Here is a 14,082-nt window from a genome sequence, read left to right as displayed (position 1 = left end):
CTGTAGTGATATGGAAGATGTCAGCAATGATGCTCACTTTGACTCCTAGACCTGCCAACTAGCTCCTCAGACAAGCAGTTCTCAAACTTTTACTAACACACCCTATTCAGACCAGGTAAAATATGCCATGGGTGATAAAAAAAAAGGAAGTGTCACTTCTCAATCCAACTTTTGGAGATTACATATACAACTGCTTTACTGACATGGGGAGAATAACTCACATTTTAACTACAATGTAGTTAAAACCGTAGCTACTGAAAAATTACAGACCAAGATTATTATTAACAGAAATATGCATCAATATACACTATAGGGTTAGCTGAACAACCTGTAAGAAATTAAATTGATAATGATAAGGCTAAACAGTAATTTATAATTTAAAAAAAAAAGAACAGAAACAACTGAAAAACACAACCAACACACATAACAGTGATATGTATCATTCCAAAAATATAAAATAATTCTATTTTATGCATGTTCATATGTAGAAAAGAAGTTTTGCAATGCTGTGTCAGACTGGTTAGTAGCCAAACTTCTTAGTAGAACATTAAATCTGAATCCTTTATAAACTCTAGTATTATGCTAACATGGATTTATGAATGCCACATTTTATATATTCTTAATGCTTCACCTGTATGGTTATTAGCAAGTTGCCAAAGAATATATATAAATGAAAGACTATGAGATCACCTGACATTTGCCATTAGTTTGTGTTAATTAATTAATTTATTTATTTATTGGCTGTGTTGGGTCTTTGTTGCTACACACGGGCTTTCTCTAGTTGCGGCGAGTGGGGGCTACTCTTCATTGTGGTGGCTTCTCTTGTTGTGGAGCATGGGCTCTAGGCGTGTGGGCTTCAGTAGTTGTGGCACACAGACTCAACAGTTGTGGCTCACAGGCTCTAAAGCACAGGCTCAGTAGTTGTGGCACACAGGCTTAGCTGCTCCTGTGGTATACGGGATCTTCCCTGACCAGGGCTGAACTGGTGTCCCCTACACTGGCAGGCAGATTCTTAACCACTGTGCCACCAGGGAAGTCCCTGCCATTAGTTTTTGATTAGGGCCTACCAGTAACCTTGGGCCATCTTTTGAGAAGTGTTTTCCTAGACTCAGCAATGCTCCTGGCTTAGTCTGGCAATGACATCTAATTCTGGTAGCTGGGAGAAGCTACTCTATTATTCAATCACAAGATAACTGAGACTCCCAAGGCAAAAACAGCCCAATACATAATTTGCAGTATTATTTTTATTTTCTATTCAATTCAATACTTCTTCAGTTTCTCTGGATCCAATCTCTCATTAAAACAATCTTTCCCAAACACAACAAAACAAAGAAAAGCATTCAATTCAGGTACCCTAGAACAAAATAAATATCAAATGACCCAAGAGAGTTTCATTCTATTATATTTTAAAGGTACAGGGTACCTTCTTGACATAATGCTTCAGAAAGAGATAAGGTACAGAAAACTATCACCAGATTTTATTAACCTATTTCCCAAAGAACTATGTTACCCAGCCACCAACCTACCCTCAGTCTCTCAGCTCTTATTTGTGCCACTGTGTAACTCCCTATAAGTCAACCCTCTATAAGATGGGATGACTTTTGTAAATGACAAGTCACAGACTGAAACTCTAAGAAGTGGCTATCACTTATAGACTTTAGAGTTTATATAACTATCCTTTTTTGAGTTATCAGCTTTACTGGCCCCAAGTCTATTGAAAATTCTATCAACTGTACACTGGGAACAGAAAAATATATGCCCCCAAGAGCCAAAAACAATGAAAAAGTCATGACAAGTACAGAGGTTATTAGTTGTAATAATATTTGAAAATACAGGACAGCCATTTCTTTTTAATTTCTTCAGTGGCAACTTATGGGTCTGTAACATTACTGCCCAGATTTAAATTATATGATATTTTCCTCATTAATAAAGGTTATTATAGCATGAACTCCTATTAAAGCAGTGGAATCATCAATTGCAACAATTTAATTTCTTTGTAGCAAAGCTACTGTGAATATTTGCATTATTGTCTGTGAAGAGGAAATTGGCTTTTCATTTGTAGATGTTATAAAAATGTTCTACTGTGCACACTTTGATGCAGTTTGTTAAACCTTGCTATCTTGGCTATTTTCTGTGAAACTGTGAAATAAAAAAAAAGATCAACTGAGAAATGAGTCCACCTAAAATCCTGATTTACAAATTTATTTGTTGCCGTTCTTGCACATAATCTAAAGGAAATGTTCACAAATTATACTAGTTTTCCTTTTGTTCTTTTTTTCCCTCTATATAATCTCTTCCCTTTGGTTTTATGAGCGTTGTCTTTATTCCTCCAACATACCATTCTCTACTGCAATGAAAAGAAAGAAGAATAAAACTAAGATAGTTATCCTCACATAGTCTAGCAGTCACAGTCCTAAATGAGAGCCACTGACCCAGATCTATGCCTAAGGCCAAATCTACAGCCAAAGTCAAATCTATAGTGTGTATGTAGAATAAGGGGATGAACAGCACTTGTCAAGCAAATAACTTTCATTTTAGAAACAAAAAACTTAGGCAAAAAGTTCAAGAATTCCACATCTCTTAAGATTAGGAAAGTGGACTTCTCCTGTAAAACTGTCATCCTTTCATGTTCCAAACTGAATCTTACCCCAAATTTTCCGCAAACCCACATGGATACACAAATATGTGGCCTGCCTACATGTGCATTCTTCTGGTGCACATATAAACTTCATCCACACTGTGGAAGAATAAACTCTATTAAAAAAGAGAATAATGTATTTTTTTTCCTTCTGTTTTAGAACAAAAATTCTAAAGGGTAATGGATGAGTTTTCTGTATTTTGTGCACTAATACTTCCAAGATGCTACTGAATAATTGATGAGCTTATGATTAGACTGCTATCCTCAGTTCTGAATAATACTCATGGACCAAATTTAATTCACATCTAATACCAAATTCTGTCTCTTTTATCATGGTCAAACTATGCATCAAGGCTGATCTCTGTTCCTTAGAATTTCATCAGTTGATTCTTTCCCTAAAATTATCATCTTGATATGTGACCAGCTCAGCTACAGCACCAACTTGGAATGTCACTGACATAAATTTTCATAGCCCATCAAGAAAAGATACCAGAGGGACTTCCTAGGTGGCTCAGTGGTTAAGAATCTGCCTTCCAATGCAGGGGACACAGGTTCCAGCCCTGCCCTAGGAAGATACCACATGCCACGGAGCAGCTAAGCCTGTGCACCACAACTATTGAGCCTGTGCTCTAGAGCCCATGAATCACAACTATTGAGCCCATGTGCCACAACTACTGAAGCCCACATGCCTAGAACCTGTGCTCCGCAACGAGAAGCCAACACAATGAGGAGCCGACTCACCACAATGAAGAGTAGCCGCTGCTCACTGCAACTAGAGAAAGCCCGTGTGTAGCAACGAAGACCCAACACAGCCAATTAAAAAAATAATAAATCCAATAAGTAAATAAATAAAGTTTAAAAAAAGAAACGATACCAGAGGACTTCCCTGGTGGCCCAGTGGTAAGACCCCATGCTCCTAATGCGGGGCAGGGGGAGGGGGGGGCTGGGTTAGATCCCTGGTGGTCAGGGAACCAGATCTCGCATGCATGCCGCAACCAAAGATCATGCATGCTGCAACTAAGACCCAGAGCAGCCAAAATAAATAATAAATAAATATTAAAAAAAGAGAGAAGATACCAGGACCATGCTGTTATAAAAGAAACAAGCCTCCAGTGCAGACATCTTAGTAATAAATATATTGACACAAGAGGAGGAGGTTCTATTTATACTTTATAAGCAGACTACTTTCTTTGTTATAAGAGAAAAAAATTTAATTAATAAAAATTTTAATGTTATTAATTTGGAGTTCATTTAGTTTAAATGCCATCACATTATTTGACAAACATAAAATGATCAAATGTAGCTGAAATGCTGTAACAGACAAACGCCTGCAGTCCATTTCCTTCTCCAAGTTTATAAAAGAAGCTTATGTTTTACTTGGCCAACACAGTGGGGTCAGCTGCTGATGAGGAAGATTCATAAAATACTTCCTTTGCTGTGCTGTACCTATGGGTAAATTTAAAGTAATCCATTCACGCTGTGAATAAGGAGGGCTCTAAATAATGGAAGAAGGTAGCTTTTTAAGGATATTAAATGAAAGATGCTCCATGTAGACAAGATGGCAAAGGCAGGAAGGAGTCTCAGGGCACTATCAGAAAATGTGAAACTGAAAAGGAAGTTTGTTTTGAGTAACAACAGAAAAGAAACAGAAACAAACAGTATAGTAGAACCTTGCACTATAAAATATGTCTAAACTAAGATGCTGCCAAACTGAGAAGTACTCATAGTTCTGCTGGGTAAGATCTGGACAAATCATTTCAACTCTCTGAGATTCATTTTCTACCTCTGAAAATTGGTGGAAGGGGTTAGGCCACATTCTGTGGTCCCTTCAAGTTCTAAATCTATATAACTTAAATCATGTATGTAGGAAAACAATGATCTCATATTACTATTGGAAGTATAACCTAGTTCAGCTTTTTAGAGGTTGGTTTAGCAGAATCTGTCAAATTTTTTAATTTAAACATTTCCTATAATCCAGTAATTGTGCTTCTAGGATTATTAATTCAGCAGTGCTTCTAACAGCAGAAAGCGAAGGCCAGGGGTGGGGGTGGGTGGGGGGGATAAATTACACTGCATCCATACAACGCAGCCATTAATAAGAAGGGATAGATCTGAACATTCTGACCTAAGCTCCAAAACACAGTAAGTGAAGACAGCAGGCCTCAGTTCACTAGGATCCAACTACGTAAATGTAAATGTATGTAAATGTATGTATACATTTAAGAAGGCACTTAAATATCTACTGAACTAATGCATACATGGAAAAAAGGACTGCAAGGCCACACACCAACTGTTAACAGCAGTAACCTCCAGGGATGGGGTGGGAGTGAGGGGATGGAAGGGAGTGAATGGGAAGGTTTATGTTTAAACTCAATGTAATTCTGAAGTGTTTCCTTCTTTTAAAACAAGAATTGATTTATCTTTTTATTTAAATATTTCAAAAAATTTTAAAAAGTGTAAATTTTAAAAAGTGATGAAATATTTGTTTATCAAAAGGAGGCCTTTCCCCACCCCCCAAACCAAAGGATGTATACACTGATATAGATGATCTCTGACTTGCTATACTTTCCTGAGAAGCAATTTGAGCAGAAATAAGCAAACATTAATGGGAATAGATTTTTAGTAAATAACAGACTTTTAATAGCTAAAAATGAGGCAAAACAAATTCCTGGAGGGCGGTAACTAGGTCTTTCTCCCTGATATCCCACAAGGACAGCATTCAATAAACAAATATTACATTGAAATGAAATTAAGCACAGGTTGGAGACACAAATGTGGGACTCCATGTCACTCTCAGGAATTGATTATAAAAATACATGTTCTTGTCTTAAAAATATCTCTCAACTATTTATAACCAAATGCTTTCATTATGAAGTTCTCCCTGTAATATTCAGCAGGTATTTGGTTTCCAAATTTCCATTTTACTAATCAAGGTTATACTCCTGTATCACACTTTGCATTATGTTTCTCATATTTTTCGAATATTTTTAAACTTACAACACCGTTTACTTAGTATGCAGCACCTTTCTTGGTGTTCTCTTGCTAACTGCCTAGTGATTATGGTTTTTCAATTGTGAATTCTATAGATACTTCAGAAATGTAAACAAACTTTAACAACAGTATAATCCTGAGAGTCAACATTCTGGTAAAAATCTTTGATATACCATTATTCTGTGTTTCCATTCACAAAAATTAAAAGCTCCTGCTGATGTGCTTTCAGACAGTACACAGGTCTGCATTTTCAGAACAGAGAAAGGATAGGGGAATTCATTCTACATGCCAACGTTATTTAGCTTGTTTGGATAAACCTGCGTTGCTTTTTCTAAGGGGAAGGACCCAGGGAAAGCAAGTGTTTAAGAATGCAAGTTCATGAAGGAAACAATTCAAATAACTCAGTTCTAGGTATATTTGCTTCTCAGCTAATATTCAACCGAACAAACAACTGGGTGAAGGCTTACTATGAGCCTAGCTACAGGGCAAAGAAAGTAACAGGTGATGAGCATTACCCATAAATACAAACTTAAAAAGTTACTCTTCTCCTTGTGTTGTAACAGCTGTAACTTGAGATCAAAAGCAAATGACAGCTAGTTACCTCTCCAATCTCACCCCCTCCACAATTAACAAAAGATGACATTCCAAAAACAAGTAATGTATAAGTCTTAGAATTCTTAAGTCTTTCCCATAGAAACTATGTTGCAATATCTGGTGGCCAGTCACAAATGCTTCTTTATTTCCAAAAGTGCTTAAGGACAGGACTACTATGGAGACTAACCATGAAGAGTAACACAATGGAAAAATGCTGTCTCAAGGTGGGAAGAAAAAAAAGATACCTCACTTAGCTTCAGGGCAATAAGAAAGAAAACTTCTCCACTCGCCCCTACTCACTGGATCAGACCCAGGAATTACCACTCCGCCATCTTCAGTTTACCTTATCTGTGGATTTTCAGCAGGTTTTTTCTCTCTCTGGCTCCACAAGCAGAACAGTCAGAATTTTTAATCACTCTCCTGCCCCTTTGGAGTTGCAACGGCCAAAACGGTAGCCAGTCATCATATGTGGCTATTGAGCCCTTGAAAATGTGGCTAGTCCAAATTGAGACGTGCTATAAAATACACACTGTATTTCAAAGACTTAAGAAAAAAAATCTCATTTATTTTTTCATACTGAGGTGGTGAAATGACTATTTTAGAAATATCGGGCTTAATAAAAATATTTCTAAATCAATTTTAGCTGGTTTTCTTTCCTTCATCATGGCTATTACAAAATTCTGAATTACAAACATGGCTTCATTTGTAGCTCACATTATATTTCTATTGGATAGAACTGCTTATAAATTGTCTTAGGAAAAGCAGTAAAGAGTACCCAAAGTCATACTGCCTGAGTTCAGATCTTCGCACTACCATTTATTACTGTGTAACCCTTTACACATTATTTAACCTTTTTCTAAGCCTCCATGTTCTCTTCCATAAAATGTGCTAGTACTAAAGTGCTACCTCAGAGGACTGCTGGTAGAATTAAATGAGGTAAAACAATTACTATGGTGCCTGGCACATAATAAATGCTGAATGAATATTAACCACTACTATCACTGCACAACTATACTATTATTTGCTACTAGTACATTATGAAGAAAAAGACAAAAACACAGGTGGGTAGAAAAAAAGATGGAAAGAGGGTACAGTCTAGAGAGAATTCTCCATTTCTCTTCCAAAGACAGAGCCCACATGGAGACCTGCACTACTTAACGGTAGCATCTGAGTATTTACAGTACACTCTCTTTCCACGTAGATATGTCAGAGGATGTGGAAATACCTAGTTAAAAGGCACTGCCACTCCTCTAGCAGTTTGAAGAACCTTAGCTTGGATGCCAAGAGACAGACTTGCTGGCAAGCTATCAGCAAGGTATCTTCTTTGGCTACTGGTAACCTCATTTGTAAATGAGAAGGGCTAAAGTTCTCTGAAGTCCCTTCCAGCTATGAATACTCTTCTCCCCTCTTTCCAAAAGGGTAGCAGAGCAAGAATGGCTACATCAGAGGTCCACCACCACCACCATAAAAACACCCAACTTAAGCACAGACACTGTCTTACCACCACTTGTCCAGCCTATAGCGAAAGCCAGGGATTTTGGAATTATTGCCTCTTCTGAGATTTCATCGTTTTCTCTCATATGGCCAGGCTTTTACTACTGGAACTTCTTATATTCCCCTTGTCTGGCTAAATTTGCCTGCTCTTTCAAGGCTTGGAACAGACCTCACACCCTGCAGCAAGAGCCTTCACGGATACTGCCAATCTACGTCAGGTGCCCCTTGTATACACTTCGGAATCAGCTTCTGTTTCCCTCTACCACTGCTCCCATCAACAACGCCCTGTGATTTTGTTATTGATTTGTCTTGTTGGTAAGCAAACTTCCAGAAAGCAATAACATGAATGCATTCAACAAATACTGAATGAATGTCTTACTCATCTTTACACTCCCAGAACCTATTACAGTTTCTAGCATATTTAAGTCCTCAAAATTAACCCAAAAAGGCCATATAGATATTAACAGCTCTCTTTTCCAAATTGCAGACCTCTGTATCCCACTGCCTAATTTATATCTCTACTTGGTTACTTCAAAGTTACTTCAAAACCCACTTCGTACTCTCTACGTCCTCTCTGCCACTAAAAAGTCTGCCTGCCTACAATGTTCCGCAGCTCGGTGAATCCAATTATGGAAACCAGAATGACACCTGCTTCAGCCTCACCTCCCATACCTAATTCATCAGCAAGTCTTTTAATTTTACCTCCTAAATGAGCTCTCAAATTGATTTACTTCTTGGCAACTTCTATGCTACCATTCTAGTCCACACCACCCTTGTCTCTCACTTGGACTATCCCTTAGCTCCTAACCCATCTCCAAACTGTCCTCCAAACAGCAGCCAGACTGAATGGCACATTACAAAACTGATTGTGAACTCTTTGCCTCAACCCCTCCATAACTCTCACCCCCATTTAAATACCTTCAATGGCTTGCCAAGCCTCTTAACATAAGAGAGCAGGAAAAACATTTCACCAGGCCTTCGAGGCTTCTGGAATCTGGCTCCCGTCTGACTCCACGGTCACTTCCCCTAACGCTCCCTGGCACATGACAAGGCCCCTCATGTCACAGGGCTTTGGCATAATCTGTTGCCTGGCTGGGACCCCTTCCTCTTTTCACCTTCCATTCTCCAGGTGCAACTCAGGTGCCATCTCCTCAGGCAGCCTTCCTTGATCTCAGTCTTGCTAGAATCCCTTATCATCTGCTCTCATATGACTATATTCATTTCCTACATAGAATTCATCTATTTGTATTTATACATCTCCCCCACCCCGAGACCATTTCTCAATACAAATTTTTTGAAAATGTGAATCAGATCAGTCACTCCACTGCTTAAAACCCTCAATGCCTTCCTATCTCACTTTGAATAAAAACCATACCCTTTCCGAACCAACTTTCCAAATGTAAGTTGGTGCAGCCACTATGGAGAACAGTATGGAGGTTCCTCAGGAAACTAAAAAGAAAATTACCATATGAAAAAAAAGGAGGGGACTTCCCTGGCTGTCCACTGATGAAGACTCTGCACTTCTACTGCAGGGGACACGGTGCCCAGGTCGGGGAACTAAGATCCCGCATGCCGTCAGGTGCAGCCAAAAAAAAAAAAAAAAAAGAATTACCATATGATCCAGCACTCCCACTCCTGGGCATATACCTGGACACAACTATAATTCAAAAAGATACATGCACCCCATGTTCATAGCAGCACTATTCACAATAGCCAAAACATGGAAACAACCTAAATCTCCATTGACAGACGAATGGATAATGAAGATGTGGTACATACAATGGAATACTACTCCAGCCATAAAAAAGAACAAAATAATGCCATTTGCAGCAACATGGATGCAACTAGAGATTATCATACTAAGTAAAGTAAGTTTGAAAGAGAAAGACAAATACCATATATCATTTACATGTGGAATATAAAATATGGCACAAATTAACCTATTTACAAAACAGAAACAGACTTACAGACATAGAGAACAGACTTGTGGTTGCCAAGGTGAGGGGGGGTGCAGGGGAGGGAAGCACTGGGAGTCTGGGGTTGGTAAATGCAAACTATTAAATATAGGATGGATAAACAACAAGGTCCTACTGTATAGCACTGGCAACTATGTTCAATATCCTGTGATAAACCACAATGGAAAATAATATTAAAAAAAGAATGTTTATATGTGTATAACTGAGTCACTTTGCTGTGCAGCAGAGACTGACACGTAAATCAACTATACTTCAGTTAAAAAAATAAAATTATATAAAAAAATACAATATAAAAAAAATCATACTCTTTCCAAGGCTTACAGGGCTCTGTATGAGCTGTCACCCAATCACCTCCCTGAACTCATATTCTGCCCCTCTTCACACATTCTGCTCCAGCCATGCTGGCCTTGCTGTTCCTTAAACACAGACAAGCTTACCCCTGAACTCAAGCCCTTATAATTCTTATAATTCCCTCTGTCTTCTGGAATATTTTGTTCTCAGAGTCCCCACTACTGGCTACTCATCATTCAGGTCTCTGCTCCCTCACCATCCTACCTAAAAGAACATCCACCTCCACCCTACTTCTCACCTGCTACTCCATTTTATTATCTTCATCATTGGAAGATATTTATCATTAGGTATTTATCATTAGAAGATAACCTTCATGGGCAGTTCATCTCAGTGCCTAGAAAAGCACCTGGCACACAGTTGGTACTCAATACCTGCATGAATACTTAAAGTGGCTAGTGTGGTCCTGTTTCAAATCACTGAACTCCACTGACATAGATAAGAGATACAGGTATGAAGATGTGATACTAGTGGTTGCGGTAGGCAGAATTCTAAGATGCCCCCACTCTCCATGGTCCTCCCCCTACCCTGTTTACATGCCCTATATAAGCCCCCTGTCTTGAGTATGGGTGGCACCTGTGACTACGGGATAGTCAATCATGTGATTAGGCTACCTTATATAAGACACTGTTGAAGTCAGCTGGAGAGATTCTTCTGTTGGCTTTGAAGAAGTAAGTTGCCAGTTTGTGAGTGGGCCACATAGTTAGGACCTAAGGGTGGCCTTTAGGAGATGAGAGGGATCCCCAGCTGACAGCCAGCAAGAAAATGAAGACCTCAGTTATATGATCACAAAGAATCAAATTCTGCCAACAACCAATGAGCTTGGCTTGGACTCCAAGCCTCAGATGAGATCACAGCCCCTGCAGACGCCTCGATTTCTGCCTGATAAGACCCAGAGCAAAGAACACAGATATATCATGCCTGGACTTCTGACCTACAGAAATGATTATGAAGGGCTGTTTTAAGTTGTAAGTTTGTGGCACAACAACAGAAAACTAATACAATGGCCATCAACTCTATCGGACCCAAAGCCCACTTTTTATAACAAAAATTTTATTATGCTGCCTACTGTTCTGTAATACAATTATTGATTTAGAACCTACTAATCACTTATAAAATTATGCTAGCTATAAGAGAGAAATTTTTTTAACTAATTTATAATAAAATAATATGCATCTCAACCAAATTGGAAAAAAAAACTGCCCATATAAATTTTCATAATGCCCTCTGAGGGGAGAGTCCATAAGCATAATCTCTGCTTGCCAGGATCAGTGTACCTAGAACACACTGGCTCAAAACTGGGAGAATACTTAATCTTAAAAATGCTTATTAGTTGCTAATTTTGTTTCTTTATGCATCATTTTGTAAAGTATGTCTCTGAAAATCACACTAGCATTATATTTTTGTTCTAACCTTTTTCAAAAATGGACTTACGAAGGTTTGAAAACCTCATAATTTCCTTTCTTCCCTCAATTATTTAGTACTCACTGGGCACGTGATACTGTTACTTGAAATTAATTTTCACAATTAAATAGATTTTTAAAGCTTCTATTTAATTTCCCAACTCTCATTTTTTAAATGTGAACAAAGAATCACCACCATCTAGCAGCTCATTATACACACTATAAAATATTTCACCCCAGCTGTGAAGCTGGCCATAGTAAATACATTTTGTTGCCTTAATCAAGATTTATGATGACATAATGTAATTTTTAAAGGCCACATGCCAAAGTACTTCCTAAATTAATAAAAATACTTAGCACTTACCCTATAACACACTTTAAAATCATCACACAATCTTGCAGGTAGCTGTGTGCCCATGTGCCCACGGCTAGTAACAACTGATAGAGAGCCTGTCACCAAGCCCATTTACTTGATTTATTTTACAGTAGCCTTCTAAGGCCACATATGTAATGGGTACTCACTGTGTGATGGGAAAATAAATTATTTAGTCTGGACAACACGACAGTGTTACTATTAAGTTATTAATTCACTGAGAGGCAGAAATTCCCTGAATAGGGAATTTTTCATGCTCAAATAGCAACACTATGAGTAACTATTTACAGATTTCTAGAACCCTAGACCTGGAAAGGACTTAAGGATCATAACCACCATTTCATACAAATGAGGAAACCGAGAAACTTGTCCAAGCTCACAGCCATCAGGGGCAGAACTTAGGATAAGAGAAGGGAAGATAAGGCGATGGCTTCTCAATCTCCTCATTCAGAAAATGGGGATAACCACATCACTGGTAGGGTGGTTATGAAGATGCAATGAAATAATATAAAACACATGAAGGGCATAGTACATATCTGACACTTAACAGCTACTCCATAACTATTATTTTCCTCCCCGAGGGTTCCTCCACCAATTTCCCCCATTACTTTTTTTTTTTTTTTTTAACCAAAATAACATTTAGGATGATGCACACTGGTGATGATTTTCTGACAGGTATATTGCATTGACAACAAATTGGAGCAAACTACATAGTTCATTCAGGAATAGAAGGACTCACTAGGAGGCTACAGAGTAAGCAGGTGACTCCAACTCTCAGGATTTAAGTCTATACCTACCCCCACAAAGGTTTCAAAGACTTTCAATTTGTTGGACAGAGTCCACATCAGCTTAGCCAAGCTTGACAGTACGCAGAGTTTAGGGCCAGTTTTTCAACATTATGCTTCACACATACTTTCTAATCCTTTTTTCCAGTATTTACTCAGACTTTTCATAAGATTATCTATACTCCTGGCCTCATCTTTCTAACTCCAATTCACTCCTGAATCCACTTAAGTCTCACTATCAACCCACCACTCCACTGTAGCGGCTCTTACCAAGGTCATCAAAAACCTCTTAACTGGAATATCCAGGATTCGCTTTTCCATCCTTACCTTTCTGGATCTCTCTACAACATGTGACACTCTTGAACACACCCTTCTTGAAACTCTACTCCTTTAGTCTCTGTGGCAGCCTCCTCTCCTGGTTCTCCTTTTACTTCCGTGTCTCTTCTTTCACTACTGTGTCTTTAAGAGTTGTGTTTCCCACGGTTATTACTTCATCGTGACTTTATTTATCTACACTTCCAGTTTCATTTATCACCTACTACCTTCCAAATCTCTATCCGTAGCCGAGGCCACTCTTCTGAATCTGAGATTCATTTGTATAGATTGATATGCCTGCAACACAATTCCACTGCCTCTTCAATAAGTGGTGCCAGGAAAACTGGACAGCTACATGTAAAAGAATGAAATTAGAACACTCCCTAACACCATACACAAAAATAAACTCAACTGGATTAAAGACCTAAACGTAAGGCCAGACACTATAAAACTTGTAGAGGAAAACATAGGAAGAACACTCTTCGATATAAATCACAGCAAGATCTTTTTGACCCACATCCTACAGTAATGGAAATAAAAACAAAAATAAACAAGTGGGACCTAATGAAACTTAAAAGCTTTTGCACAGAAAAGGAAACCATAAACAAGACAAAAAGACAACCCTCAGAATGGGAGAAAATATTTGCAAACGAATCAACAGACAAAGGATTAATCTCCAAAATATATAAACAGTTCATCCCGCTCAATATCAAAAAGAAAAACCAACCCAATCAAAAAATGGCAGAAGACCTAAACAGGCATTTCTCCAAAGAAGACACACGGATGGCTAAGAGGCACGTGAAAAGCTGCTCAACATCACTAATCATTAGAGAAATGCAAATCAAAATGACAATGAGGTATCACCTCACATCAGTTAAAATGGGCATCATCAGAAAATCTACAAACAGCAAATGCTGGAGAGGGTGTGGAGAAAAGAGAACCCTCTTGCACTGTTGGTGGGAATGTAAATTGATACAGCCACTATGGAAAACACTATGGAGGTTCCTTGCAAAACTAAACATAGAACTACCATATGACCCAGCAATCCCAGTGCTGGGCATATACCCAGAGAACACCATAATTCAAAAAGACACATGCACCCTAATGTTCATTGCAGCACTGTTTACAATAGCCAGGTCATGGAAGCAACCTAAATGTCCGTCAA

General features: G+C 38.4%; 1 protein-coding gene across 4 annotated transcripts in view; it reads right to left on the bottom strand.

Annotated features, from left to right (window-relative positions):
- Positions 1 to 14,082, bottom strand: part of BTBD9 (BTB domain containing 9) — a 404,849-nt gene that overhangs the window by 377,966 nt on the left and 12,801 nt on the right. For 2 of the 4 annotated variants that reach the window (XM_057698345.1, XM_057698347.1), the window contains exon 1: positions 9,183 to 9,298. The exons of the other annotated variants lie outside the window; for them this stretch is intronic. In XM_057698345.1, the coding sequence (XP_057554328.1) occupies positions 9,183 to 9,185 (3 nt within the window). In that variant the 5' untranslated portion in view covers positions 9,186 to 9,298. Of the gene's footprint in view, positions 1 to 9,182; positions 9,299 to 14,082 lie in introns of those variants that run through there. 4 annotated transcript variants of the gene reach the window in all.

Source organism: Hippopotamus amphibius, chromosome 11, assembly GCF_030028045.1.
Source record: "Hippopotamus amphibius kiboko isolate mHipAmp2 chromosome 11, mHipAmp2.hap2, whole genome shotgun sequence".
Classification (NCBI taxonomy): domain Eukaryota; kingdom Metazoa; phylum Chordata; class Mammalia; order Artiodactyla; family Hippopotamidae; genus Hippopotamus; species Hippopotamus amphibius.
The sequence above is the reverse complement of the archived record's forward strand: the minus strand, read 5'-3'. Positions and strand labels throughout refer to the sequence as shown.